Source organism: Trichoderma atroviride, chromosome 6 (assembly GCF_020647795.1).
Source record: "Trichoderma atroviride chromosome 6, complete sequence".
Lineage (NCBI taxonomy): Eukaryota > Fungi > Ascomycota > Sordariomycetes > Hypocreales > Hypocreaceae > Trichoderma > Trichoderma atroviride.
The window spans coordinates 2,019,746-2,046,737 of NC_089405.1; the positions used below are offsets into that span (position 1 = coordinate 2,019,746).

Sequence of the window (26,992 nt, forward strand, 5' to 3'; positions counted from 1 at the left end):
CGTCGGCACCAGCGATACCGAGAACCAGCATTCATACGCCGTCGAGCATAGGCAATCTTCTAGACAGACACAAAGAGAGGTAAGAGCCGATTGAGAGAAAAAAGACGACCGTTATCGCCCTGCGACGCAACAATACTCTGAAACATTTCAAATCGTCCAAGAAAACTAAGGCATCATCTAAACATGGCGTCTTGGAGTCTCAAGAAGATGGTGGAGCAGAAGATGCTCCAATTCGACGTGACGTTCGCAACGTACATGTTTACGCCAATGGAGAAGTTCTTTTTCTGTGAGACTTTATCCTCCCCCCCTTCCTGTTCTTCGCCTACTTATCCGGCGTTCCCTTTTCCCCGAAATCCCTTTATTTTCTGCTGGCCTGATTGATTCTTCGATTCTGCGCTCGTGGTTTCACCTCCTTTTGGGATCAACGATGACGATTGATCCGTCTCCGGCAATCCCGCCAACAGTGCCACAACTTCCATACTGCATCGGAAAAAAAAAACATACCGCTAACAAAAAGAAACTCGGTTTCCAGATTCGGTCCTCTTCCTGCTCATCAGCCTGACCTCCATCGCCGCAACCCTGTACCTCCCGCAACACGTCTCCCTTCTTGCCGGCCGCGCGTGGTACTACATCAACGGCGAGACGATTGACATTGCGGCGTTTGCGAGAAATGTCTTTGACGGGGCGCTGGGAGCTGGCAAGGGCGCTGCGGCGGTTGTGAGAGAGCTATAAACAAATCGACAACTGGGAGACAAAGAATATTGAGAGATGTACGAGCCGGAGCGAGGCGCTTACGATAATAACGGACACGAATATAAGGGCTGATGAGAGAGTGGGAGAGAAAAGGTGCAATCTACTGCCTGGCGAAATCAAAACACTTGGCTTCATATCGAGAGCGACGAGCAAGGGGGCAGAGCGGCTTTTGTTGACAGTCGTTCCTATCTGTGATGAACTATTTGGCGTTGGGTATATTGGTTTCGAAGAAGTGTAATGGAATGGCCGGCCTTGTATGGCTTTAATGATGGTATAAATTAATACGCTCCTGCTACGAGCTTAAAGTGGTGGTAATACAAAATGTTCCTCTAGCTCTTCCTCTTCTTCTTCTTTTTAAGCACCAATGGAAGTGTTTTTGAGTGTTTGAATGCCTGGCCAAGATGTAAATGTCCAATGTATTTTGCCCTGGATATGAATCATTCAAGTGCTTGACTGCTTCTGTTCTGTAAAATATTCCTCTCCAAAACCATAGACCCTTAGCGAGCTATCCTCTCCGGCAACAGCAAGCTCATACTTGGCGGCGTTTTCATCCTTGCTTACCGGCCGCCAAGCTAGCTGAAGAACTGTCTTGGGGAGAATCAACCTGTCGATAATTAGCCGGCACGATCTTTTACCAAGCATGTCACGTTATGAAATGAGAGATAGAGAACTTACTCAGGAGACGTCGGCAGCTCTAAGATGGATGAGCCATCTTCAGCCACTGTACACAGGCTAACACGCCCGCTCTCCGTGCCTACCGCGAGAACATACTTGTTCCCCACGGGCTGCGTCAAGAAATCGACTGATGTGACTGGCCCGTCTGAAGCCAATGATGACACCTGTGTAAACTGGGGCTTGGCCTCGTTCTCACCACTTTGCTTCGACAACGACCAGACTCTGACCTGCTTGTCTCGGCCTGCTGTGGCGAACAAGGGCACTGAAGGAGAGGGAGCCCATGCGGCGTCGAGAATCATACGGGAGTGGCCCTTGGCATTAGACTGTAGCAGCTGGTATTGAATGACTGAATCTTCTCCGACACCTCTCTCGAAAATGGCCCATTGACGATCACGGCCAACACTCAGGAGATATTTGTCGTCGGAGGAGAATCGCAGTCGAGTAGCTGTCAGAGTATGGGCTGCTAGCGGAGGCCTGAGTTCGGTCCACTTATCCGTCTCGAAGATGCGGATGACGGCGTGGTTGATGGAACTGGCTTTGCAGGCACTAGCGATGAGCTTGCCATCATGACTGGCGGCAAGACAGGAGATTTCGTAGCCGTGGCCGTAGAGCTTCTCCATCTCGGGCCAGAGGGTGTGCCGAGAGAGCGTTTCCTCGAATGGCGGGTGGTCGATATCCAGGTATGACTTCTTGACAATGGACGCAGGATCGATAGCGTCTCGATCACGATCGTCTATGGGCTGAATCTCCTGGTCGTCGTCCAAGGTGTCAATGGCCTTGTTGGAGAGGCCTAGCACGGGCATGTTGGCAGCATCAGGCATGTCCGCAATGTTTGCTCCATCGATGCCTCCCAGTCGATTGAGCATGGTGGCCACGGCCTTGGGCTCGCTGAAGACTCTCATCAACTTCTCATCAGCGCCGGAAACAAATTGCGAGGAACCCAGCGAGTCGATGCAGTTTAGATCGTAGCCGTGAATTTGCGGGCGAGACATTTCATGCCATGTGCCGTGGCTTTTCCACTTCATATGAAGTCGGGTTGTCTGATCTGAGCTTGTGGAGAGGAGAAAACCGCCATCTTTGGACCAAGAGATGCCGGTAACAGCCTTTGTGTGGCCAGAAATGGCAATACAAGGCCTCCACATGTCTTCTGAGGCGTCATATTCCCACCTTCTCCAGCTGCCCGTTCTGCCCAGACAAGCCACTGATTTATCACCGGGGGACCACAGGCCGGTCCAGAAGCCGCCAGTGCTTCCTGTTGCCGTCGTGGCACCTTTCTCTCTGCTAATCTCTCCAAGTCTCACCATGCTGACCCAGATGCCGGAGCCAGGGTCAGCCTCCCAGATAGCCAGCGAGTTATCCGCAGAAGCAGACAGGAGCTGCAGCTTGCCATCAGCTTGGGAATGCCACTTTGCGCTGTAAATCCAATCCTCGTGGCCCAGCAACAAAGCCTCGAATGTTACAGAAAAGTCCTTTTCAGATATCTTGAGCCAGTGCGCTTTATTGGATGGGGACTTTCCAGGCATGAAAGCACCGCTAGAAGGGTCCGAGCCTTCAGCAGCCAAGGCGGGGAGTTCCTTGCCCTGGTGCACTCTCCAGATTCGGATGTATTTATCCTGGGAGGCCGACGCGAGAAGTAGATCGCTATCCGGGCTGTTCGTCTCCTTGGCGAAGCTCAGGGATCTAAGCCAGCCTTCGTGGCCGCTGAGCGTTGCCTGAAGATTGAACTGGATCCGATCCGCCCTCGCCTCGGCTGTCAGGATCTGGATGACATCCTTTGTGCCAGCCGAAGCAAGGATGTAAGCGTCATTGTCGGCGCCAAGAATATTGAGTGAAAGACATAGAGGGAAGTATTTCGGTGTCGTATTGACAGTCTGAATCAGCTGCAGCTGATCATTCTCAAAACTCCAAATTCTGATGGTTGCATCTGCTGCTCCCGTCGCGACTATCCACTTTGGCTGCTCAGCAGCGACTCGCAAAGCGGTAACGCAGTTTACTGGCCCGGTGTGCTCAGATGCCGTCTGAAGCAACTCGAAATCTTGTCTGTCATGGCAAGATTTCCAGACAGCCAGCGTCTTATCATCTGAGCCACTGATGAAGTAACTTGAGGAGTCATTCTCAAGCTCGGGCAGAAATGTCAGGGCTTTGACTGTTTCTTTATGCCCGTTCAAGAGTTTGAATACGCCTCTTGGAGGATCGGCCTAACATTACAGAAACACAACCAAGTCAGAAATTGCATGTCCAACGACGAAGACGGCGCATATAAAAACTCACAGCTGGCCGCCAGAGAGCAATGTTGCAATCCGCTCCATAAGCCAACAGCCCCGTCCGGCTCCAGTCCGCAACGGCAGTCTGTCTGTTTGCGCCGGCAGCCAAATGCTCGACCGTCAAGCCGTTGGAGCTCATGTCATCAATATGCCGAGTGAAGTGTGAACTGGAGAGTTCATCAAGACGGACGAGGGGTCCACGTGACAAGGATGTGACATGCAGAAAGTTTGCGGAAAGACTTTTTTTTTGGTGGTTACTGGCGGTTTTTGGCGGGGTACGAGTCTCACAGCTGTTTCCAGGGCCCAGAGGCTTTGAGAAGGCCGTGCAATTATATCACAATAAATTTGAACTTATGAATAAACCTGTTCATCTGTGATACTACGAGATGATTTATGTCCAATGCAAAGAGATAAAAACCACTGCGTTGTCAGGGCCTGAGGAGATCTGGTTGATTTTGTCGTTCCATCATAGCACTCGATCGCTGCAATTTAGGGCTAGTTTGGACCCGACTAGGCCGGAAAAAGGTCTCCGCTGTATACCAGTTGCCCGTACCAATATCAGACTCATCCATCTACTACCACCGGATCTGCTGTGGTCGCAGCATCGACCACAATCTCATTAAACAGGCACACCTGGTGGGCAAGACTTCGTAACGATGGCCTCAAACACTGCTGAAGCAATGGCGCAAATGTCCCTCGTCGTAGAGTTCTCGTAAGCCTCACCTCCCTTTTTGCGCCTAAGCACTCACTCCTATCATGCCTCCTCCTCCTCCTCCTCCTCCCCTCACATTAATGCCACCAAGAAGACGCACAAGCCCGGGCGTTTCTGCTGTTAGTCTGGAATGTAGCTCATCCTAGGCTATTTGTCTGTCCGGTCTTTGATACGTATACGTCCAAGAGGATCAAGCTAACTCATGCTCTGTAGAGGTGGCCTCGAGATGCTCTTCTCGGACATACGCCGCCACGCCCTCACTCTGCCTGCCAAGGACAAGGACGGCAGCCCTTCCACTATTGCATATTTGATACATCATCTTTGCGAGCATGTGATGAAGGACACCCGCAGGGAGCTTTTCGTCCTGGACGGCCATCTGTGCGTCTCACCTCCTCTTCCCCATGGGCACCTGTGCCAATCACTGGTCTGCGTTGCAACACCCTGTCCTGGTCTTCCTACGTACTAGACCTAGATGTTCAGCTCTGTGACTGGGGGGGAGTATGAGAAATGGTTCAAGGCTCGGCAGCGAGTGTGTCAACCTCAGCCTATCATATTGCCTCCACATGAATAGCCTGCTGCGACGTTCTGATATTGCTCCACCATCTCATGGAAACTCGGTCGCTAACTGGTGCTTATTTCTACTCTACAGACGGCCAGGCATTCTGGTTCTCATCAACGATGCGGACTGGGAGCTGGAGGGGGAAGAAGAGTATGAGCTGAAGAGTGGCGACAACATTCTCTTCGTATCAACCCTGCACGGTGGCTAGGCTTTGAACCTGGGCCTGGGCCTGCCGATACCACTGGGTACATGTGTACGCACGACACGCCCAAATCTATTGTTAGGACATTATTTTGTCTACCAGCAGCAAGCTATTTCCCCACGTCGAGCCTGGATCGATAGTGGCTCAGCTGAGCAGGGTGCTCGTCGTCGTCCCAACCACCAGCTCGCCACGGTCCGTACGATTAACACGATTCATGCACCGTCCGGCTTCCGTCAGTGTAGCATCAAAAGTCTGCATAAAACGGCATTTAGATCTGAGCCGTCTTATATTACGGACCCGACTATTCGACTACCCGCATAAACCGACAAGTGCAGATTAGAGTAGAGGGGGACTACAGTCAAGATGGGAACGGGCCGAGTTTCGTTCGTTTTGACCTACGCCCGAAACTTCTTTTTGATGCCCAAAACCCCATGTACGATATTTCAAATTCAAGCCATGGTACCCTTTAGCGTTGTTGTCTCCCCGAGAATTTCGGAAGTATGCCCATATTCATAAACGAGCGCATATTCTAGCTTCAACAAGCCCGTGTGCGTAGGCCATACGCGTGGACATGGTGTTGCTCACCCCCTTTCCCATACTCGTTGTGACTTTGACGATCTAGCCTGGGGCTCTTTTGTCTCACTGTGTTTGTGATCGACGATCTTGAGCACCACTGTGACTTGCCTTACTGTTTCTGTCCCCCCTGGTGGCTGTGGTTTACCCGATGTAGCTGAGTTGATCTGTGATCTTTTGCCAACACGACATGAATCTAAGCCGAGTGTGACGCAAACGTGGCAAGTCAATGAGTGGATTCCATTAAGCGGTGAATGCGAAGAATAATCAAAAGGGCGTGAGTAAAGTCTCCCTTGCATAGAATTAGCTGATACTGTACGCGGCTGCAGCTATGCCTGCTCCCCAAGTTTTCGAAAACAGCGTATCAAATCCGTGCAGCAGCATTACTGTGCATGTACTTGTACACGGGAAAAGCGCGCACAGACTTGGGCATGCAACGTCTCTGAATGGTCTTGTTCCCATGCAAACACCCCCCTCCTCTCTTGCGTTTTAACGATTCCTTTCATTTCCAAGGTTCTTTTGCGTTCTGGTTGGCTGGCAACTCAGCCTGGTCCATACTGTAGAAGAAATCACTTTGGGGGCCGCAAACAAACCAGGAAACCCCACCGAACAGGATAGGCGTGACCGGTTTACAACCATGTTCCTTGTCTCTTTTTTTTTTTTTTTTTTTGCTCTCTTCACACCGGTGCCATCTCTTCGCCAGTTTAAAACAACTCATATTTTTGGGGGGGGGTAAATCCTTCGGAGGATTTCGCACCGACAGCCGGATGGTTCATTATTTTTTTTCAGCTGCTTCGCTTGTCGTGGTTGTTTGTATGTAATGCCCTATTACAGGAGAGGAGTGCAATGCGCTTGATGACATCCTCAGCGCATGATTCAAATTATGAGGCGATCAGCGACAGCCGCATGCACCCATCTCCCTTGTTGACTTTCAACCTTTCTTTTTCCTCTTCCTGTCTTCTTCCTGTCTTCCTTTTTCGTTTCTTTTCTGTATCCCTTACTCATTTCTGCCACAATGCAGCGCACAGGCATAAACTACCCCATATTCTTCAGCCCCAAGTCTACAACCGCATCCTGCAACCGAATCCGGCGAAACGGCACTTAATTTCCAATCGTCCGTCTCCTAAATCCCCCCCCAAACTTCAGCTGCTCAGGGCTCTGCGCCCGCAACATACCTGCCCTACCTACTAAGCAAGGGTAGAAGAAAAAAAAGTGATGTGTCTCTTAATCCCACTTTATCAAGGAACGGACCTTGCATAGCTTCGTCTCTTATCATTTTTCCCTCTCTCTGTTGCTTCTACTGTAGGCATCTTTTTACCCACCCGGGCAGTCATTTCTTCTTTAGCCTCCGGGGGCTGAGATGAGGACCTTCTTTTAAGAATCTTACTGGGGAGCTAGATCCGGGTCGCTGGAAATCGTACGATTTGCGTTCTCTTCAGCTTTTGGGGGTCACCAAATCATCCACTTACCAGACTAGAAGGTATTCGAACTACCAAGTATCCTCAACGCAAAGGTAACAAACGCAAGGGAGAAATCGTGATGAAAAAAAAAAACACTCCGCCGGCCCCCAATTTCCCGAACAGCATTTCTACTCGTATTGCCGCTTGCTTTGTTACGGGACAGAGCACCGCAATAGTCACAAGATGCATGTGATATTTGAGCGTGTCGTCTCAGCATTTGACGACACACTAGGAAGTCCGGGAGCAGGTCCCGTGACAAGCATCCCCAGTCCAAAAAGTGCAAGCGTATTGCTTCCATTCGCTCATCGTCCTCCATCCTTGTTTCTACCTGTTCTTTTCCATGTTGACGCTACCTTGGCCGTAGTATTGATTAATCACCCAGACTGGCACTGAGAGTCTACCATGCCAATAGAGAGGAAACAAAGCACAAAAAAAAAGTTGGATATTGAAACGCTTTTCATCTAAATGATTCCCATGTCAAATACTACCTAGCTCGCGCCGATAGACTGGTGAATAAACATGGTTTGATAATGATATATGTAAAAGCCAAGAAAGAGGCAAGTGCCTCGCAACAGAAATCGAAACAGATAACACCAAACCCTCCATTGTTAACAAAAGAAAAGATAATAATCCCAGCGCAGTATTCCTCCCAGCCGCAATGTTACCAATTCACATGCAAAGGTATCTCAATAAATCAGCCAGTTCAGTGTGCCTTACCCAGTCCCTCCAGTAGTACATCGAGCCAATCTTATCTTGATCGTGGCAGATAACTCATAAAAGCTCAAAAAACAAGAGCAAGCTTTGTTCCAAGTAGCCCAAAGAAGGATTATGCTGCCTGCAGCCTTTGTGCCGAATTCTTCATCGCTCCAAATCAAATTAGGCCACCGCTCGCACGTTGCGAATAATTAGTACATTTATCAAGAGAAAATACCACTAGTACTTTCTCTCTCTGGTCTTTTTTTTCCGTCTCAGTGTATGAGATTTGAACGTATGATATAAAAATCATGTATGTATGTTAAAAGTAGTTGCGTCTTCATAGGATGCTGACAACTCCTAATATGGCAAGTGGCTTGACGGCCCCAGGTGTGGTGGTGATCCTGGCCCATACAGGCTGTAGGAGGGGTTGGGGTTGCGAAGCACGCTGCTCAAGATGTTGGTGGAGCCTGGGGGTATGGCATATGGCGAAGACGACATCATAGGATCTTGGGCTGGTAGAGCCAGCTGAGATACCTGAGAGGCGATAGAACGCAGAGGCCCGCGGGCCGTCACGGCGCGAGTCTTTCCCCGACCTTTAACGCCTTTGTTGCTGTTTTTGTAGTGCTTCTGGAAGTAATCAAAAAGCTCTCGATAGTCCTCGGGCACTTCACCTTCCTCTGAGAATTGTACAAAGAGGGCGATAAGTCTTTGAAGAGTGGCCTTGTGAAAGTTGTTCTGATGAGTCTAACAAGAAGATCCTCGGTTAGATTTTAAATGTCATTCTGTATGCTGAGACTAGACTTCTTACCTTCATATTACCCAGCTGAGAAAACGCCTTGTTGCAATTATCAAGCCGGCAGACAAATGGCTTCAAGCCTTTGTGAGTCTCTTCATGAGATCGAAGATTTCCTCGCTGAGCAAAGCATTTGGTGCACTGGCTGCAACGGTATGGTTTTTCGCCCGTATGGCGGCGCACATGAGTCTAGAAACCCAAGGCGGTTAGCAAATCAGTGTCCTCAGGGGGGGGTTTCGCTTAATACATACCCTGAGATTTCCGCGCTGCGAAAAACTAAGGCCGCAGTTGGCTTTAGGGCAGACCTGTCAACGATTAGCGGCGTGATGCAAATGAAGAATCAGGTCAAACACTCACATATGGTCTATAACCAGTGTGTGTTCGTTGGTGAATGTCACGGTGCGTCTTTTGGGTGAAGGCTCTGCCACAGTTGGGACCATCGCAGACCCATTGCTTTCTAGGCTTCCCTCTTCGAGTAGGAAGCGTCGAAGGGGGTGTCGCAACATGCTCCGGCGTAGGGGCAGGCGTGGGAGGTTGCTGATGATCCTCCTTTGCTCGAGATCCTTGTATAGCCTTCATAAGCTCGTCAACTTCGGTTCTGAATTCGATCTTGTCCGCTGGATCAAGTGTCTCGTTATAAGCAAGTGTCTTGGCCTTGTCAAGTCGAGCTGCAATGACAGAACTTGGAGTAGCTGGACTAAGGGAAAGAGAAGCTGAAGTGCAAGAATCTGGAGTAGCGGGACCTGGAGTGATGGGGCTATGGGTATTAGAAGAAACCGATTCTCTCCTCGATATGGGAGAATAGGGCTGGTATTCTTTCATAGACTGGAGATTGCGTTGGTCAACAACAGAGGCCTCAGTGATCATGTAAGGATGCTCTCGAAATTCGGTCTTGAATGGTGAGCCGAGAGGGGTTGATGGTGGTGGGCTATGGTATGGCACATAAGAAAATGCGCTGTGGCTCTGATATTGGGGAGGCGAGACGGCAGAGATTGGTGAGTGGTTGTAGGTCGAGCCCATTAGATATGGGGCGGATACTTGACGCTGCATCTGGCTGCTGACTTGAGTTCTGGGATCATAGGATGTGAATGCCGGAGAGCTCATGATGGAAAAGCTTGATGGCGTGTGCTGAGGCCACCGACTCCAGCTGGGATTGGCTTGCGGTTGAGCTGCGACTGCCATTATTGCTGGCTAGTACTCAAGCTTGCGATCAAAGCTGACAATATTGAGAAAGTATGATGTGAATGCTGTGAATGGAAGAGGGACGAAGCACTCAGTATAACCAACTTCTGTTAAAGAGTTTGTTATAGTCAATGTGTGGACACTAGTTGAGAGAAGAATCTGTTGAGCAAGTAGTGGAAGAAGAGGTTTCTGAAAGGCGGATAAGGAGGGGGTTATGTACTTGTGGCCTGGATTGGGACATCTTGGGAACAGGATAATATACAGTTGGTACGCAAGCAATTTACCAGGTAGACGGATGACTGGGGTTGTGTGGAAGCCCAGTCGTCTGGTAGTAGTATTTGTCGGAGATCGCAAGCTGGAAGATAGCCACACCAGAGATGTGACCAGGACTAGCCGCTAGGGTGTGGCCAGGCACAGGCGAGGACAGCCCTTACATGGGGAGACGGAAAGAGGAGGGCTGAGGCAGAGCTGCAAAAAGTGACGGATATGATATACTGTACAATCGTTGACTCATGTTGTTTTGGGCAAACGGCGAGCATACCATTGCCAATACAGGTACGGAGAAGCAGTACCTGGCACGGCCGGGGCGACAGGTGGGCGTGAGAAGATCAAACAACTGGGGCTGCCATTAGCTTCTCACACGCCCCTCCAATCTGGAGACTAAGAGCCCCCCCCCCCCATATTGTTCGCTGAGCGACTGAGGTACCTGTGTGAAGATGGAGGGGAGGGGTGTGACAAGGCTCGCAGGGCTATATGGCGGCCGACTAAGCCTGTTGACTGCTAGGGATGTGGCGGTCGTTTCCCAGGCCTAGGGCAGTCCGTGAGAATTGCAGAACAGACTCAGAGTAGGCTGGCAGGGCTCGTAAAGGAACATTGAAGGCCTATGCTTGGTACCAGGATGTTGGCTCGTCCATCCGGGCTCTACTTGTAGTTCCCTTGCCAGCGGATACTTCACATCGGATCAAAGAGCATCGCGTCTTCTGGAATAGATGAGATCAGCAGCTGTAGGCTCTTCTTTCGCCGCAGGTCTGGAGCAAACGATAGTCGCATGCATGTCTGAGCAGTACATGTGATAGTGGCCTCTGTTGTCTGATTCAAGACATGTCAGAAGGTGGAATTGGCCGCTCAGCCAATGGTATAGAGGTAGAAACTGAAAGGTGATCCAGACTGCGGGAAGGAATAGTTTCTGGTCATCCAGCCATTACCACCACGAAGAGAAGAGGGTGTCAAGGTGTCTTCCCGACAAGGAGTGGATATGAGCTATATCGTATCCCGGCTTGAAGATGCTGCCAATTCTGAGCCAAAAATAACAAAACTAGCCAAGGCCAAAGAGACACGGGAGACGGGTATTGAAGGCGTTTGACGTGTCCTGTTGCTGATATCCGATTTGCCGACATTTCAGTTTCCATGTTTTGATTTCCCCTTATGATTGTAAGCTAGTTCAATGAATAACAAGAAGTAAAGACTGAAATAGTGCTGCTAGACCAGGGCAGATAAAGGAAGTATGCAGTACGCAATATGAAATCGAGGAAAGAATTCAGAATTCAAGGCGGCGGGCAGGGCCGCAGAGGGTTGGTGAACGCTTAGTACTACTAGGGGGCGTGGCTAGAGAGAATCACTGCCCGGTAATCAATACCTGCCTGTAGCACCTATAACTGGGTAGCGTCTGACTGAGCCGTTCGTACCTCAGGTACCTATTACTTCACATGCAGCTGGGACGGTACCGCAAGTACGAGCAGTACCTTACAGAGCCGGCTAGGTAGTAGGTAGGGAGGTACTGTATGCTACAGTATGGCAAGCGAGAGGGGCAAAGTTGCCATTTCGGGGACCGGGGATCCCTGGAAGCCAGCAAAGCTCCATACCTGGGCGCCAAAAAAGAGAAGGAACAGCCGCGCAAAGCCCTTTACGGGCAATACCTGCCGTCTATGGCTCAGCATCAGATGAGGTAGGAACAAAGGGTAGGTATTATTTGCGTATCAAAGAGAAGAGTTGGGCAGCATTTATGAGGCCATTCATTGCCTCCCATGCTGCTTCAGGTCACAGGGAGACACTACATGCGCCTATCTGGCATCAGTTGAGAAGCCCAGTTTTTCTTCAAACTCCTAGCGCAGCAGCATTGCAAACCTCTTCCCCATCCCCAGGAATGCTATGCATATATTAGCCATGTGCGACTCCTCTTACAGTACCGCCACATAATACCTACTAGTACTATAGGTACCTACAGTACTACTAGTTCCAGCAGGCGTTCAGCTGCTAGGGCTATTGGAGATGGTCCTTCGTATAGCGCCTAATTTCATGGCTATTGCCATACGACTTCATCCAGACCAACATGCATGTTTCCATCTGCGTCGTTATTTCGACAAGATACATCCTTACACACGTGCATCCGAGTGCTGTAGGCACATATCTACGCCCAACTGAACGAGACGCATGGCCGTCGAATTCGCCTTACACGCCCCAGCCCCAAAGGTGGAGCTTAGCGATCGCCTGCTAGCGACGCCAGCACGGCTGCTAGGTACTACTGCTACTATGCCTGTACTTGTAAGGCCACCCCCATTTCTTGCAGCCATCCTCTGCTCAGACAAGTCGCCAACACAATCAAGCTTCAACCCCTTGTGTTCATGCCGCTCTATTTCTGACCTGGCTAGGTACCCTGACCGATGGGTAGCGATGCTGCAGCGCTCGCATCTTTGGGCGGCTTCATCCGACGGCTCATCACTTATCGTTTCCTCGATTACGCTCACACAGCCACTACCGATGGACGGTGAGATGGAGCTTTCATTTTCATTCATCCGCCTATTATTGTTCAAAAGCAGCCACCATATGCGCCTACTTCGTACCTACATACTAGCAGGCATATACCTACTTAGTATTACCTTTGATAAGGAATGCTTGTCGACTGCTGCCAACCTCGAAGTGTTGCGGCACATGTCCACGAGGATTTTCCCAAAGTCCATCAAATGGCAAAAAACTACATATAAGTCCAGATTGGGCAATGCATTTGTTCAATGGCGCCTTTTGATTCGTCGGCAGCGTTCTGATTCCCCTCCAGGCTAGATTACTTTTCTCAACCAGTTTGGTCTAGTCTGGTCACGCCCCCTTGTTGCCCACCTCCGTCCAGCCCCAAGCGGGGATGCTCTGTCACACTCTCTCACTCCGGCCGTCTGTCAGCAAAGTGCACCGCACAGTGCCTCTCTTTATGCAACGCATTGTACAAATCGTTGAGAGCCCCAAGCCTGTTAGTAGCACCGCATGCCACTCTCTGTGACGACTCTACGGCGTACTAATACGAATCTGTTGGTAGGGAACACCTGTGCGTCGATAGCCGAGATAATCAGCTCAATATGTCAAGCCGAATGGGTCTGAACACCGTTCTCGAAGAACTATCCCTATTACGAAGTACACAAACGAAACTGCGCGCTTTGCCGTGTTGCACAGCCTCCTGCAGAATGCATCAAGCAGTTAGAGGGGCTGCCAGAAATCCCGGCTTCTTGGAAACTACATATAGTACTCTCCTCGTATGAACATCTCCCGCCAATTCTAAACCACCTGCCGGGGGTGTGTACTCAGTATGGATGCAGAGATGCTAGCCAGGGAATTGGACCCGGTTGGTCAGTCACGTTACGAGACGCACTTTTCGAACCAGGGTGGGCACCAGAGAACAAAAAAGGGAAGAGGGTCAAGTCCCCGTATTTGGTACACCCCGTGCTTAGCACAAGCCATTCTGCTATCTCTGCTTGTACTGTACAGTGTTAAGATGTGGTTTATCCATGTGAAAAGTCCTGCAGTATCTTGTCGCAGAGAGGCTGGAAACCATGGCAGACACCTTGAGCAGAATGGCCCATCTCATGCACCTGCAAGGATACATCCATGGCCATTACAACCTCTTTTGGGCTCTGTGTTTTCAGCTCGTCTGATCTGGACATTGAACGGGTGGGAGGAGACGACAGACAAGTTTGCTTTTTTTCTTCTTTTCCCTTTTGAGCGCTTCTCAAGAATCCGGTACACTGTTCTGTTCACTAGTCCGGAGCACATATCGCTTCTGCCATTACCGAAGCAGCAGTGGAAAAAAGGGGGGGGCGGGGATATGTCCTTCGTCAAGTTAACAGTGGCCAACTCACAAGGTTATTGAGCAAGAACAGGGACTCAATGTCTCCGAGTCTCCGAGAAGCTCTTCTCCGCCGCAATTACCTGTTGCCAGAACGAAAGAATATCTCTTGTCCAAATAAACCGACCTAATAAGCACGGTTCACAAAGCGCCTCATCAGTTTATCCCCATTAGAAAATGATCATTATCTGGCCTCTGATCTTACACCATGCATGCATCAGTGAAGGCTGCCTCGTGTGTCCGAAGCAGATACCTATGCCGGCGCAAGATCAGATACTTAAACAGCGATAATCAAGGGAAAGGAGTAACAAGATTTTACTACGATCACTCCTAGCATGCATAAGAGCGGCAGCCCAGCCACCAGGCGACCCAAACGCAAAATCCTGAGCCGCCGCCACATCACAACAAACGAAAGCCCCTTTTCTCGAAAATGAAGAGGACTGAAGTGTGGGTTGGACATTTATGTATTTTGTTTAAAGCAGCACATGTCATCATTTGGCTCAGCAGCAGCATCACGCCTCTAAATGTAGGTGAACAGTCCGCCTCACCAGAGATACCATTAACCTGACTAACGGTAGCCAAGGACAGCTCAACGCGATTAATGCAAGCTCTCTTGCCCAGCTTTGGTGGATCTGGTGGCATGCATGTCAAGCTAATAAAGAATCGAGTGGATATCTGTGGGAGACCACGGCTGCCGCTAAGCTCGAGGCACGCTGCAAGCCGTCCATTATACAAGTATACTACCTGTGCACAATCGCATCGGCGGAGCATCAAAAGGTGTGACACCAGAGATCTCTCCCTGGTGTCAGTGCCACAATCTCTGCAGTACCGATACAGTAGCGACAAAAATGGTTAACAGCTGCGGGGAACAATTTCGAGCTATGGGGTGTTGCAGGTCACGCTGTGCAGACAAGATGCGGCATGCCTGTCGAGGCGAGAGCGGATAAAGCCCGAGCCGCAAGTGTTCTCAATTTTAGGACGGGCTGGACCGCAAAAGTTTTACGATGCCGAGCCTGGAGATGGATAGCTGTTCAATAGGGAAGCAAACGGTTCTCCGAACCCACCTACATTCTGTTCTACAGTATGTGCTGTTGGATACGACTGCAAAGTAACCAACCGCACCGGATCTGAGTCCTCTTCTCGTCACATATCTAACCATGACGGGGCTTTTCCTCTGTTCATTTATACAAGATACTGAGGGCTCACTTCCTGTGGCCAAATAGCAAACCGTCATCCCCTCGTTGAACTAGAGAGGCTGGAGCAACACCCCCAGCAAAGCCGGGATTCTTAACGAGTACTGAGAAGCTACTTCCTATTAAGAATGTTCTGCTTTGGGAGGCACTAGTAGTTTCAAAATCTGCAGCTATTTGGACGAGGTGAGCGATCTGAGTGGTCCGCTCGTACACGCAACCAAAAACAGTAGCAAACCTTCATCTCGTCTCTTTGAGAAAACTTGACCTATCATCTACGGGTGAGCCAGAGAAAATTACTGTGTATTACTGTCACTTATACTACCTACCTTACTAGTGCTACAAGCGCTAGTACTAGGACGCGTTGGCCTGTTTGTTTCATCGATTTGCGCATACTTTACGTTCTACCCATGGAAGCTTACCCTCTCTTGTCAACGCCCTCTAAGCAAAGTACTAGCGGAATGATTGACTGATCTACCCGCTGGACACGAAGCTGTTTCTGGGTTGGCCGCCAATCCTGCGCAAGTGAGGCCGACTCACAAGACTGGGCAGAACGCAACGGCCGCTATTACAGTATGCACGGACCGCAATGTAATATTCGGAGCGGAGAGAAACGTATCGTCATCATTTCTCACATGCGGTATCTACCATGTGAGCCAGGCATGTGTCTCATTGCGGCCTAACGGTGTAAAGCGAGGCAGCCCAACGAGATTTTTTTTCTCCCCGGAAGACTCATAGCAACTCGTCTTCAGTACCCTTATTATTTTACTTCATAACGTGACCGGCATGGTTATGTTACTAAAACATGCATCATTACGTATAAAGAGGAGAAAGTGCCTCATTTTACACTTCACGGGCCGTCAAGTGACTGCAGCGGTTCTTACAACTAACGACGAGCCGTGTTTTCGGGCTAGTAGCTGCCGAGCTAACAGCAGTACGTTACAGTCGTGGTTGGATCTGAGAACTAAAGAAAGCAGTTAGGAGACACGGAAGAGGCAGACGGTGCCTTTCCCAGGGCGGCTTAGATCATACAAGATTCACCGCGGAGAGAGGGATCCTGCATCCGAGCAATATGCCCTAGGAGCAATGACCAGTTCTCTGGTTCAGGACGCTAGTAAGCCGACTGCTCACCCAGTAGGTACCCATCATGCTGAGTAGCATTCTCTCTCACATTTGCACGGCAAAGAGTTGGTGTAGGACGGGTGCCCCTTGTTCGAGGGACAAGGCACAACAGCTGTGAAGATTTTTACGGAAGAGGGATTTACAGGAGTAGGGATCCAGGTATTCGACCATTGGCTCCACATACGAGTTGGCTGACAACTGAATGTAGCATTCTTAATTTACCTGAAATACCATGGCACGTGCAAGCGAAGGGAGCAGATGAACGGCAGCCACTGCTATGTACAGGGCCCTTTTTTTCAGCTAGTCCCATTGCAACTTTGCCAGCAGCAATACCTGGAAGGTCTATACATGGATGCTCGCTTGTGATTCTTTTTACGATGATAAACAACTTTGCAGCAAGGCTATGGAGGTAACCTTCCTGGTTCCCCCATCATCATGTGTGGGCGGCATCCTCGGCACACGAAATCACTGAGGAAAATCGAAACAAGCCATGGCTGCAGGCGAGATGTGATGGAAGCTCGATTGGCTCTGCCTTGGTGTGTGCTGCTGTTGGCAATGAAACAGCAGCGCCGAATCACGTGTGACCTTGATTAGAACAGCTCGGTTCCTTGTGGGGAAGCTCTACTGTGGGCTTGAGAAGAAAAAAGATCAATGATGAAGGACAAGAGGAACAAGCCCTGGCCCTGTCCTGGCTGGCGACGAAAGTCTCGGATGTCGCTGAAGCCGGCAAGCCACGTTATTTTAGAGGATGAACGGTGCGGGGGGGCGCCTATTCAGCTCTCCAGGAGGGGCCTTGCAAACGCAGTCAGACGCCCGCCGCGTTCCGTAGCGCTCCCGTCCCATACTCCGTAACATGCAGCCACCAGCTACGGAGATCAGTGCTGTCTGGTGATGCTTGCAGAGTCCCTGCCGTCGCCGCAGAGATGCCCGCTGAGGCGTGTTTGCTCTTTTAGCGGTGCAGGGTCCCGCACTGGGCCGGTCTCCGGGGACCTTGGCAGGACCCCGAAAGTTGAGATGCGACAGATGATGCGCTATATGATGTGCTGCTTGGATGGCACTCTGTGCGGCGCACGCCCCAGCTACAGCAGATAGCTAAAGAAGCGAAGGGCCCGAACAAGGCGTTCTGGGCGACGTATCTGGTCGGCTTTTTGGACCTTGGAAGCCGGAATCTCAGGCCCTATACGAGTCCCAGTGCGTTGGGCGACTAACAAGGCTGGAGATGGCCACTAGTGTAAGAGGGAGATTGAGGGTTCCTGATAAGGTGCAATCGACCAACGGCCGGTTAGAAAACCTGGAATACAGGCCCAGGTACCTGGTCCTAGGCCCTGCAGCCTGCACATCTTTCCCATCCGTATCTGGGAAGCCCATCTGGTTTTTTTTTGTTCTTTGACATTCATCGTTCGGCTGCAATCAAATGAGGAGCTACCCCACCGTTGTCAGTTGACAGTTCTCTTGAAGAGACACTGGAAGTGAGCTGCCAAGCGCCAGATAAGTTTGACAGACGCCTTGGGAGCACAACAAACGGTCGTGTCCCACCGGTGCCTAAGGGGAAACAAGTTCAAGGAGGAGAGGCCAGGATATCACCATTGTCCTGGTACTACCTGTGGAGGGCTACAACTATTCACACCCGGGTAAGTATCTCTGGCTCTTGGAATTCCATGTCTGATAACTTTTTCGAGTAGGATTGCCATGATGCCTAGTACGATTCCTATGCGCCCTCTCTCTCAGCTCTTTGAGCCTAAAGCTCACAGGGGATTGTTTCCCTGGGCATGGAGGGGGGTGTGACAAGGAACTTGCCGACAGACGGCACAAAGTCAGATGGGGTCTACCTCAAAGGGAGAGACTGTCTGTCATTACTACTGCTGGGCTACACCAAGTTTACTCCATGAATATGGGAATGTACTTTGTACTTTGTATTATTATCCTCACCCTAGCTTTGAGAAAACAAAGCTGGTGAGCAGGGTTGTGGCTAGCAACGGGATTGCTGCGCATGAACTGAAGTCACTTGAGTAATAGCTGCCCAACGGCTAGGCCCTGGGATCTTGGGTTCTATTCTTTCCGTTTTGAGTGACCGTACGGGGTACGCATACACAGCGACGGTGGTAGTAAACAAATTACAGTATAGCCTATGCAGGACGCAGTTGATTGCCACTGTGTGTGCCGGAGATGCTGCAGAGGCTGCCACAAGATTTGCTGCAGCTGCTATGCAGGTTGCCTTTGCCTGGGTACTGTGAAGATGGCCAAAAAGGGATCTATCATATCATCTTCATACAGCTCTCTTGCCCTTTTCATTTCCTTTCTTTTCTTTTCCTGTTCTTTTCAGATGAAACAGCTCCCAGCTCGGTTCTATTTTTGGCCAAGATCGTGCCCTTCTATGCAGCCTATGGCGCTGTTGGTACCGATATTTATATCTGCAGAAGCTGAAAATCATGCAGAAAAAGGGCGAGGCTCCGAGGGCTCGGAATCCAGTTACCATATACAGGTCGGGTCGCGAGCTTCTAGTTTCTTGACAGCAGGAGAGGAAGGTCATACGTTATACATCACATGTTGATGTAGGGCATCAATTTTGAGGCAAAGCAGATCGGTACCCTTCCGATGCTCTCACTAGGTAGGTATGGGATGATAGCTGCCATGCATCGGACCATGGACATGGACCAAGGCGCAATAGTAATGCTACCAAGATACATTTCCAATTGGAGGTGCCTCGGGTGCTGGGACAGTCTCGGGACCGGCTCATCTTTGGTCCTTGTTAGAAAATCCAGCCGCAGCCCAATCACCACATTCACTCCCGGCTTCAAACCACCTGCTGTACACTCACAAACGGGCACTCAACCCGCCGTCGACATGGAGCCGGAGAGGCAGCCCAGCGGCCGAGCTCCGTCTCAAGCTTGAGCGCCGCCTTAGCTTCTGCTCCCTGTGCTTGGAGGCTGGAGCTTGGATTCATGCATTCACGTCCCGCCAAACCCCCCCGCCCGCAAATATACAGCAGAGCAGTCACCCACCATCAACCACTTTAGCGTCCTTCTTCCCGCCCTGGTCCCTGACGGCGACGCATCTGTATTCACAACCAGCTGCCATGTTTGCTCCAAGATGTCATCGCCCTCCAGCACTGGCTGGGTGTGCCGCCCTGCATAACGACCACGCCCGTTTTGCGCCTAGTGCCGGCGCCATCCTCCTGGGTATGCACAATGTGAGCATCGCATTTTGCTGGTTTCTCTACCGAAGACATCCCTCGCCAAGGGCCTACATGGGCACCGCACCCCCTTCTCCGGGGCACCCTGGCATTGGCTTTATTGGTGGCTGCAGCAATAGATCTCTCCGATGGTGGATCTCGGCCGAAGACTGAGATCGAGGGAAACTGCATTGCGAACGACGATCGGGATTTTGGCGTCCATCTGTTTTGCCCCCAAACTTCGCGATAGACGTCCCTGCCACGAGTGGATCGCGAACACGAAGGATTTTCAGCTTTTGGCAAGCTTATGAAACGGAGGGGCCGAATAGAATGAGAGAAGAGAAAATACTGCAAATATTGCATTGTTACGCCCCAAAACAGCACAGCAGATCGTGCAGAGCAGCCTAGATGCTCGCTGTACCGCTGTATCCTCTGCTGGACTCGGCTGGTGGTAAATGAGAGGATGAACCCACATGCACTGGCCAAGCGGGCTCTTGGGCCAAGGGATGGCCAGAAAGTGACCAGTTATCGATGCGCGGTAGCGAGTGGCAGAGGCTTTGGCCTTGGTTCATTTTGCGTCGGCGGCACGTCCAAGCGAGCTGCATGTCGTAAATCAACGAGACACGAGTGGATTGATGAAGTGACGCACGATTTCATGTCCGCTGATTCAGGGGCCCTCATCTGGCCCGGACCTCAGCGTTGATGTATTGGCGGATGCAGGAACGCGCGTTGTAGATGGCTCATGCTTCACAACAGCGTCCATCAAGAGGCTCCAGCTTCGCCGCTGGTACCATCTTTGGTTGTCTCCCTTTACTTTGAGCCGATAATATTCACGACTACCTATGGGGAAGAAAGAGACAAGTGCTAATTCAGAGCAAGAGATGACCGCAAGGTATGGCAATTTGATACTCCCAGTCTCATTTCCACCTCATTTTACGCTACATTAGTATTCTCTGCACTGATGTATACGAGCCGCCAGGTAGTATCGATGTGCTCGTTCAACGCCATTTGACCTTGCTATATTCCCGACGACATGTTTTCTTGAATGATGATGGGTATCATTTACTCACATCTCTGCTAAATTTATATGTGGATCAATTTGACGCACTATCGAGCTTGGCCACTTCGCCATCGGCCAGACTAGAATACACATCAAGCTGGATCTTTTGTTGCCAGATCATAGCGGCTTGCAGTGACGCGGATAAGGTGTTAGTGTATTGCAATTGCCGCGCATTTACACACGTACATACTATCAACGCATGCCCCATGAGTGGCCACTTCTGAGGCGAAGCGTATAGCCGCTGTGTCGTACTAATGCAGACATATCATTTGGGGTGAGAGTATTGGCAAGACCCGAGTCATGTCTCATCATGTCTCAGCTCGGTCTGCCTTTGAGCAAGGCCAAGTGGCGGTTCAGCCACCCCAAGAGAAGCATTCACGGTGAGTTGATTTTCGACTACTACCGGTATATTGCCTTGATTGGATTTTCTGAGCCGGCTAGGATCATTCAATCACAGAGCAGGAGGCACTGAGCAAAATGATTTGGTTTCAGAATCATAGGAGTTGTATTATGGTGACGGCCGCCATCAACGCCACACACTTGTAACTCCTACCTAGTGGTAGGATATACGGCCATTTCTATTGGCACGCGGCTCATGCAACTCTCACCCGCGACAAGTGTTAGTGTGTCCTTGATGACACTACTTGTACTCCCCTATTATTTCACATATGGCCCGCTTCATGTGCGTAGCGGCGTCTCCGGCGACTTATAGGATTTCATCACTGGGTGTCATGCGTTTCACTCGCTCACCCACTCACTCTTTCAAACAGGACGGTGTGTCTCCTCTTCTAACAGACCAAATAGGTCTTGAGTGTTTGATCAAACATGACCCCGTATCTATCAACACTTGCACAATTTCACTCCCCCCTCCAGATCCATCACACTATAGTGTCGGAATTCGAGTGGATGTTCATCCTACATGCATACTTGAGCAGTGGGGGCGGTTAGCGGCCCATGGCATGACAGGATAGGCCATTCCAGAATGAAGCTATCTCGACTAGGATAAGAATCTCATTGGAGAGCTTTGGCATCCCCGACGAATGGCAGAAGAGAATCAGTGCTCTCAAATCCTCTAATACGGCTTCCACTGTGGCCGATGCGTCTCTGATGCTTCAGCGAGGGTAGCCTGTCCTTGCTCTGACGCTTCGGCTGTTGGACAAAACACCATCAACCTCCATGCTTCTTTCATTTCCTTTCGACTACCTATATTACGCACAAACAGCCCCCACCGGATGCCGGTGAAGCTCTGCCTATCAGATTACAGGAGTCCCCAAAACACGTGTGGCAGCTAGTGTTGACGTTGGAGCTGCACTTTTTTTTTTTAACAATTCTCTCTCTCTCTGAGTGGTGTTGGCCCTAACATGAAGTATTAGTCCACGTCTGTTGGGGAGTAGCAAGAGTACCTATGACCCCCATCCCCAGCTTGAAGGGCTTCACGGGGAAGCTTGATACGGGGATCCATCCTCTGGAGCAGATACAGCAGCAGTACTGCTTCAAATCTAGCTGTTGGGGTGCTTGGAGCTGCCCTTACTCATGGCATCATGTATACCTGTGACGAGTTTGAGGGCGCTTTGTTCTCGGGATTCAGCAAGACAAGTGACATCAGAACGTGGTCTTGATCATCTACCCTCGCAAAAGTCACGCTCTTTTCTCTTGATGTCCTCTTTGGGATTTCCCTGCGTCGCTTTGGTAGCTAGTCAGCGTCTATGATATAAGCGGCGGCGCATCTGCGAGCCCTCTCTGGCAACGATGGCGCTTGGAGAGGCTGCAATAGCAGGCCCTGCTTCTGCTTCTGCTTGGCTGCATTCTACATCGAGCCTAGAGCTTTCTGCACGATTTTCCTCGAGCTGCAGGAGTCTGCTAGCACCTGGACAGCGACATTCTTTAGAAATGCCTGGTTGATTTCAGCCACAGAGCCCCTGTCGATGCAAAGGCCGGATCTCAGGGACCGCTGTGCCGCCGCCTTGCTCCATTCCCAAAAGGTAAAGGCCGTGTTTCTTACGACAATCGCACTGCTGCTACTGCTTCTGCTTCTACCACTACATGTACGCCCGTGTCGTAGTCTACGCGCGGTCTGCCGGATGGCGCAAGTTCCTCGCATCTATCAGATCTCATCTTTAGCCCCTCTCAAGTCCGGCCTAGGATGATCAGCGCCGAATTGCTAGCTGCCAGAGCAAAAGGCACTCATCACGTCTAGTGTGGCTTCCAAGCTGCTGTTCCCCCCCCCTTTCACTATCACAAAGCCGCTTTACCTCGTTTGATTATGGTTATTGTTACTGTTGTTGTCTGGGGTGGCTGGTGGTCGGTGCTGACGGCCTAGTCTACTTGAGCAAAATGTTGGTTGATATAGGTACCTACGTAAAGTACTGTAGGTACAAGCACATACACCAGATGAGCTTGAAGAGTAGAGCACCTTTTTTTTTCAGTTGAAATTATGTCATTTGCAAAACGGGTTGATGCGCTGTCAGTGCGGCAAAGGGCGTCAAAGCGTGTGATGTGTAGAGTGACGAGTGCAGACATGTGCACGTAGGCGTGTACTATCCAAGGCAGGACTTGCATTACGGTTATGTAGGTAGGGAGAAACTATGCTCTCAGCTTTGGTTACATTGACCAAATCGGTGGAAATCAAAGGTACCTCTTAAAAGATGCTCATTAGGAAGCAATGACGTTTGGATCCAGCAAGGAGATGTCATAAAGTGCAGGTACCGGGTAAGTATGCCGCTGACTTTGTCGGAGATGCCATACTAAGGCGCCAACAGGTCAGTATAACCAGCGATGAGTTTGAGCTGAGAGCTGCGTTGTTCCACTTTTGTCTCGATGTGTTTTATTGACTTTGGCATGTCATTGTAATCTCACTATTGAATCTCTTCTTGCCACTGCGTAGTGAGTGAAGAATGATTGGGCCAGAAAAGAGCGCCTTTTTTTTTTGGTGCTTGTCTTTCTCCCTGCGTACCATGTCGCCACAATGGGGTGAAAGGTGTGAAGTATTTGCCATGGCAAGGGCAAAAGTTCAGCTTTGCACGAGTTGGACTGGATCGGGGTAAAGGTAGGAGATGAATTTATAGCTGTTTCATATTGATTCAGTTGGTAGTAGGTTGGTCTTTCTGATTGGAAGTTGATGTATGACTTTGGAGTGTACCTCTTGGCGTGCCCCGTGGGGTTTGATTGTAGGGTATATCGTGAACGAAACTTGTTTATCTACGAAATTCATGAGCTGATAAGGAGGTTTCAACACCTTATTGCTGTTGATAAATTAAATAGTTCTAAAAAGAGGATTTTAGGACTTCATTTTGTCATGGACGCAATCACAATAGACGAATTCTTGTCTGTTTGTACAAATTGGTAGAGCTAATGATGGGAGAGATGTACACTCAAGAGCATGAGGATTTATGGCATTACGCTTTTTGAGACAATTATATACAGTAACAGATCTAAAAAAAAATCTATTCATATTATTAACTACTGTTTTCCTTGTGCTCATATCCATCTATCTTGAGACCTGTGCTCTATATGAAATTGCTCTCTCCTTCTCGGAACGCCCAAAAATATGCTTTCTGTAATAAATAAATGCTAATTACCACAACTGCCGTCGCCGACGTATAGCGTGAAACAAGTAAAGAAAAAGGAATCTTGGCCGTATCAATGCTTAGGAGAGCCAACGCGGGAGGTAGAAGCGCACATTCTCATAGACCAAAAACGTCACCCACGTCGACGGCATGACGCGAACGACGCCCGGAATCAGGCCGCGGTAAAAGCCACGGATCCCCTCTTCCCTCCACGTCATCCTCACCACGCCCCTGAAGCCCTTGCCAAACTTCTCGTCCGCCTTGTAGACCTGCAGCCGGCTCCGGAGGACCTGGTACGGATACGTGACGGCGCCGGCGATGAGCTTCGAGGCCGAGGAGATGACGAGCGTGGCCTCGGTGGTCATGCGGCCGTTGTCGACGCCCATCTTCTGGCGGCGCGCAAAGTAGAAGCGCTTGGCCGGCTCGTACACGGCAAACTGCACGGCGCCGTGCGACACGCCAATCATGGAGATGCCCAGGCCGCGGTACAGGCCGCGGACGCCCTCGGTGGCGTAGATTGTGCGGAAGCCAGACCACATGGACGGGTAGGCGCCCTTTGCGCCCTTGTCCGAGGCCAGCATGCGCGTCTTGACAACCCAGATGGGGTTCGACAGGACCGACGTGGCGGCGCCGCCGAGGGCGCTGGCGACGAAGTAGTCGGAGGGCGAGGGCCGCTCGGAGCCGCGGGCGAGGGTGAGCAGGTCCTCGAAGCGGGTTTTGAAGAAGAAGAAGGAGGCCCAGCTCAGGGCGTTGCCGGAGAGGTTCGGGACGAGGCCGCGGTAGAGCGAGGCGAAGGGGTTGGGGCTGTTTGTGAGGGAGCGCAGCATGGCGACGGTGGAGAGGTCGTGCGAGGCGGCCGAGGCGGCGCTGGTGCTGACTGTTGAGATGTTAGCACGAGTTGCTTTTGTTCTTCTCGTTGTTCGTATCTTCTTCCATTGAGCAATCTGTGTTCTGTCTTGTACATCTTTGCTGGATGCTGTCCATATATTGGTGGGGTTGGGGGGCACTTCAGCAAGACGCATAAGATGAAACGTACATTGCTTGATGAAAGAGAATATAGAGATGAGAGAAATAGCCAATCCTTACTCTGCATGCGTGTCTTGACAATGTCCAGCGGATGCACCACCAGCGTCGCTACCGTCCCGGCGCTGAGGCCGGCAATCGACTCGACAATGGCGGGAGAGAGGCCCGCATGTTCGCGTCCGGGCATGTAGTTGTTCGTTCCGGAATTGCGTCCCGTCACATCGTTTGGCTGCGCAAAGTTGACGGGCGAGTGTTCGAGGCTCATGGGAAAGCAAAGCAGATAGTTGCCGCGAGAAGCCCTTTTTTTAGGGGACCTCTGGAGAGAAAAAAGGGCCCTTTGAGTTACTGGCGCTTTAGTTTAGAACCGAGCCGATTCACTGGGCTGGGCGGGTAGTAGCGGAAGATTTTTTTTCTTCTTTTAGAAAACCGGGCGCTTTCGGGCGGTAGTCGCTTGGTGCTACTTTGTAAGGTATAGGTGGTTGAAGTGACAGTTTGTCATGTGTAACCGGCTGTTGGGCTCGAGGTGGAACAAGATTTGGGTGGGTTGAATTGGTTTAATCGCCAATTTACGGTTCACGGAGGCAGCAGTGGTTTATGTCTGGAGTTTTCGACACCGCTTACAGCTTGCTGCGGTTTACTGAAAGCGGGAAACCCAAGAGGGTCTCTTGCAGCACCCATCTGTGCATTGATGCTACTATATGCTTACTTGCATACTGCTGTACCAAAAGAAGGTCTTCTGGTTGTAATTAGCCGCGAGGGAGATGAAGAGATGTTGTTGCAGAATAGATTTCGTTTCTGTAACTTTTAATCACTACGCCTCTTTTTCACGATTTTCCTGTTGTCTCGTTGGGTAAGTTGATCTCGCAGATTCCATCCATCACCTAGAAGAGCTCATGTATTGGTATTGGTTTCGCAGAGTGGTTTCTTGGTCGAATTATGGGTAATACGAAGCAACTGATGATACATTCCTATGGGTACAATTGCAGCACCGGTCCGTTCGTGTGTCTCTTCCCCGCGGCCGTCGTCATCTTTTGTACCACGCTGCCCTCCCGTCTCGCCTCGTCTTTCAAGAGATACCGGATATTGCCCAAACGCCATGAATGCTGGACACTATAATCTCCCTCCAAGTGGTTCACTTGCTTTTCTTTCCATGAAATCCCTCCCCGTTTTTGTCGTATTACCATCGTATATCGTACAGCAACGCCCTCGTTCGGTGCATTTTGCGTTTATGAGAGAGGAGAGAGGAGGCTATTTCAACCGACATGTTAGCGTCGAGCATTCCTTGAATCATTCGAATATGAACAAAACAAGCGACGTACCGGATGACTGAAGGTCGGGGGTCGCTGCGAGTGTAGCCTAAATCGAAAAGAGTCAGTCTCCGGCGTATGCCGTGCGTCTGCGTAGAGATCGCATACCCAGGTAGAGAATCAGCGGGAGGTAGCCACTAGATGGCAGTTGTCAGCTATCAAATCCGCAGCAGGAGAACCATGTAGGAAATATCTTACTAGTGAATGGCGACTCGTGAAATGTCAATGAGCTTGGCAATGCGCTCCTACAGTAGAGAGATGGTGTTAGACCGGCTGTTTCATCGTCATGGCTTTCGCCGTTTTTGTCTCTTTCTCGGCTTCTTGCCCAAAGCTGCTTCGCATGCCGTACCTTGGACTCTTCTGAGAGGGCGAACATCTTGATTATGTGGAGAGCGATAGAATACAATATCGACAGACGGCGGACGAGTTTGGCGAGAATGCGCAAATTGATGCTTCCAGCGTCAAACGTCTTTTCTCAGTTTGTCCCGCCGACTAAGAAATTTCGCGGCCCAGCTTAGCACTAGCCATGCTATGCGGTCACTACTGCTTGCGGGAAAGCGCCCGCCAATCTAGCC

The 26,992-nt window shown here is 50.5% G+C and overlaps 8 protein-coding genes across 8 annotated transcripts; 3 read left to right on the plus strand and 5 right to left on the minus strand.

Annotated features, from left to right (window-relative positions):
- Positions 1–183: 183 nt before the first annotated feature.
- Positions 184–732, plus strand: TrAtP1_011257 (uncharacterized protein; the record flags this gene model as incomplete). The annotated part of the gene is made up of 2 exons (XM_014093395.2): positions 184–286; positions 533–732. The coding sequence occupies 2 exons, from the start codon at positions 184–186 to the stop codon at positions 730–732; spliced, it is 303 nt and encodes a 100-aa protein (XP_013948870.1).
- A 311-nt stretch (positions 733–1,043) lies between these two features.
- On the minus strand, positions 1,044–4,138 carry TrAtP1_011258 (uncharacterized protein). Its single transcript, XM_014093396.2, has 3 exons — positions 3,700–4,138; positions 1,429–3,626; positions 1,044–1,357 (listed from the first exon to the last, which is right to left on the minus strand). Exons 1-3 carry the CDS (start codon positions 3,829–3,831, stop codon positions 1,195–1,197), a joined length of 2,493 nt encoding a protein of 830 aa, XP_013948871.1. The 5' UTR covers positions 3,832–4,138; the 3' UTR covers positions 1,044–1,194.
- Positions 4,139–4,348: 210 nt separating this feature from the next.
- On the plus strand, positions 4,349–5,171 carry TrAtP1_011259 (uncharacterized protein; the record flags this gene model as incomplete). Its single annotated transcript, XM_014093397.2, has 3 exons — positions 4,349–4,404; positions 4,618–4,782; positions 5,054–5,171. 3 exons carry the CDS (start codon positions 4,349–4,351, stop codon positions 5,169–5,171), a joined length of 339 nt encoding a protein of 112 aa, XP_013948872.1.
- A 3,080-nt stretch (positions 5,172–8,251) lies between these two features.
- Positions 8,252–9,869, minus strand: TrAtP1_011260 (uncharacterized protein; the record flags this gene model as incomplete). Its single annotated transcript, XM_014093398.2, has 4 exons — positions 8,252–8,638; positions 8,703–8,876; positions 8,939–8,992; positions 9,045–9,869. 4 exons carry the CDS (start codon positions 9,867–9,869, stop codon positions 8,252–8,254), a joined length of 1,440 nt encoding a protein of 479 aa, XP_013948873.2.
- A 3,181-nt stretch (positions 9,870–13,050) lies between these two features.
- Positions 13,051–15,329, plus strand: TrAtP1_011261 (uncharacterized protein). The gene is made up of 3 exons (XM_066115036.1): positions 13,051–13,107; positions 13,174–14,503; positions 14,561–15,329. Exon 2 carries the CDS (start codon positions 13,441–13,443, stop codon positions 13,999–14,001), a length of 561 nt encoding a protein of 186 aa, XP_065971133.1. The 5' UTR covers positions 13,051–13,107; positions 13,174–13,440; the 3' UTR covers positions 14,002–14,503; positions 14,561–15,329.
- Positions 15,330–19,350: 4,021 nt separating this feature from the next.
- Positions 19,351–19,653, minus strand: TrAtP1_011262 (uncharacterized protein; the record flags this gene model as incomplete). Its single annotated transcript, XM_014093399.1, has 2 exons — positions 19,351–19,464; positions 19,537–19,653. The coding sequence occupies 2 exons, from the start codon at positions 19,651–19,653 to the stop codon at positions 19,351–19,353; spliced, it is 231 nt and encodes a 76-aa protein (XP_013948874.1).
- A 4,289-nt stretch (positions 19,654–23,942) lies between these two features.
- Positions 23,943–25,940, minus strand: TrAtP1_011263 (uncharacterized protein). The gene is made up of 2 exons (XM_014084462.2): positions 25,174–25,940; positions 23,943–24,964 (listed from the first exon to the last, which is right to left on the minus strand). Exons 1-2 carry the CDS (start codon positions 25,373–25,375, stop codon positions 24,168–24,170), a joined length of 999 nt encoding a protein of 332 aa, XP_013939937.2. The 5' UTR covers positions 25,376–25,940; the 3' UTR covers positions 23,943–24,167.
- Positions 25,941–26,336: 396 nt separating this feature from the next.
- TrAtP1_011264 (uncharacterized protein) lies at positions 26,337–26,793 on the minus strand (the record flags this gene model as incomplete). Its single annotated transcript, XM_014084464.2, has 5 exons — positions 26,337–26,358; positions 26,430–26,466; positions 26,526–26,554; positions 26,616–26,662; positions 26,767–26,793. 5 exons carry the CDS (start codon positions 26,791–26,793, stop codon positions 26,337–26,339), a joined length of 162 nt encoding a protein of 53 aa, XP_013939939.1.
- Positions 26,794–26,992: the final 199 nt, after the last annotated feature.

Excerpts from the sequence above, each read along its gene's own strand:
- TrAtP1_011258 (XM_014093396.2), bottom strand. The coding sequence starts at position 3,831 with ATGAGCTCCAACGGCTTGACGGTCGAGCATTTGGCTGCCGGCGCAAAC. Across the intron at positions 3,627-3,699 it reads TTGCTCTCTGGCGGCCAGCT|GCCGATCCTCCAAGAGGCGT; the intron begins GTGAGTTTTTAT and ends CTGTAATGTTAG. Across the intron at positions 1,358-1,428 it reads GAGCTGCCGACGTCTCCTGA|GTTGATTCTCCCCAAGACAG; the intron begins GTAAGTTCTCTA and ends AATTATCGACAG.
- TrAtP1_011261 (XM_066115036.1), top strand. The coding sequence starts at position 13,441 with ATGGATGCAGAGATGCTAGCCAGGGAATTGGACCCGGTTGGTCAGTCA.
- TrAtP1_011263 (XM_014084462.2), bottom strand. The coding sequence starts at position 25,375 with ATGAGCCTCGAACACTCGCCCGTCAACTTTGCGCAGCCAAACGATGTG. Across the intron at positions 24,965-25,173 it reads TGTCAAGACACGCATGCAGA|TCAGCACCAGCGCCGCCTCG; the intron begins GTAAGGATTGGC and ends ACATCTCAACAG.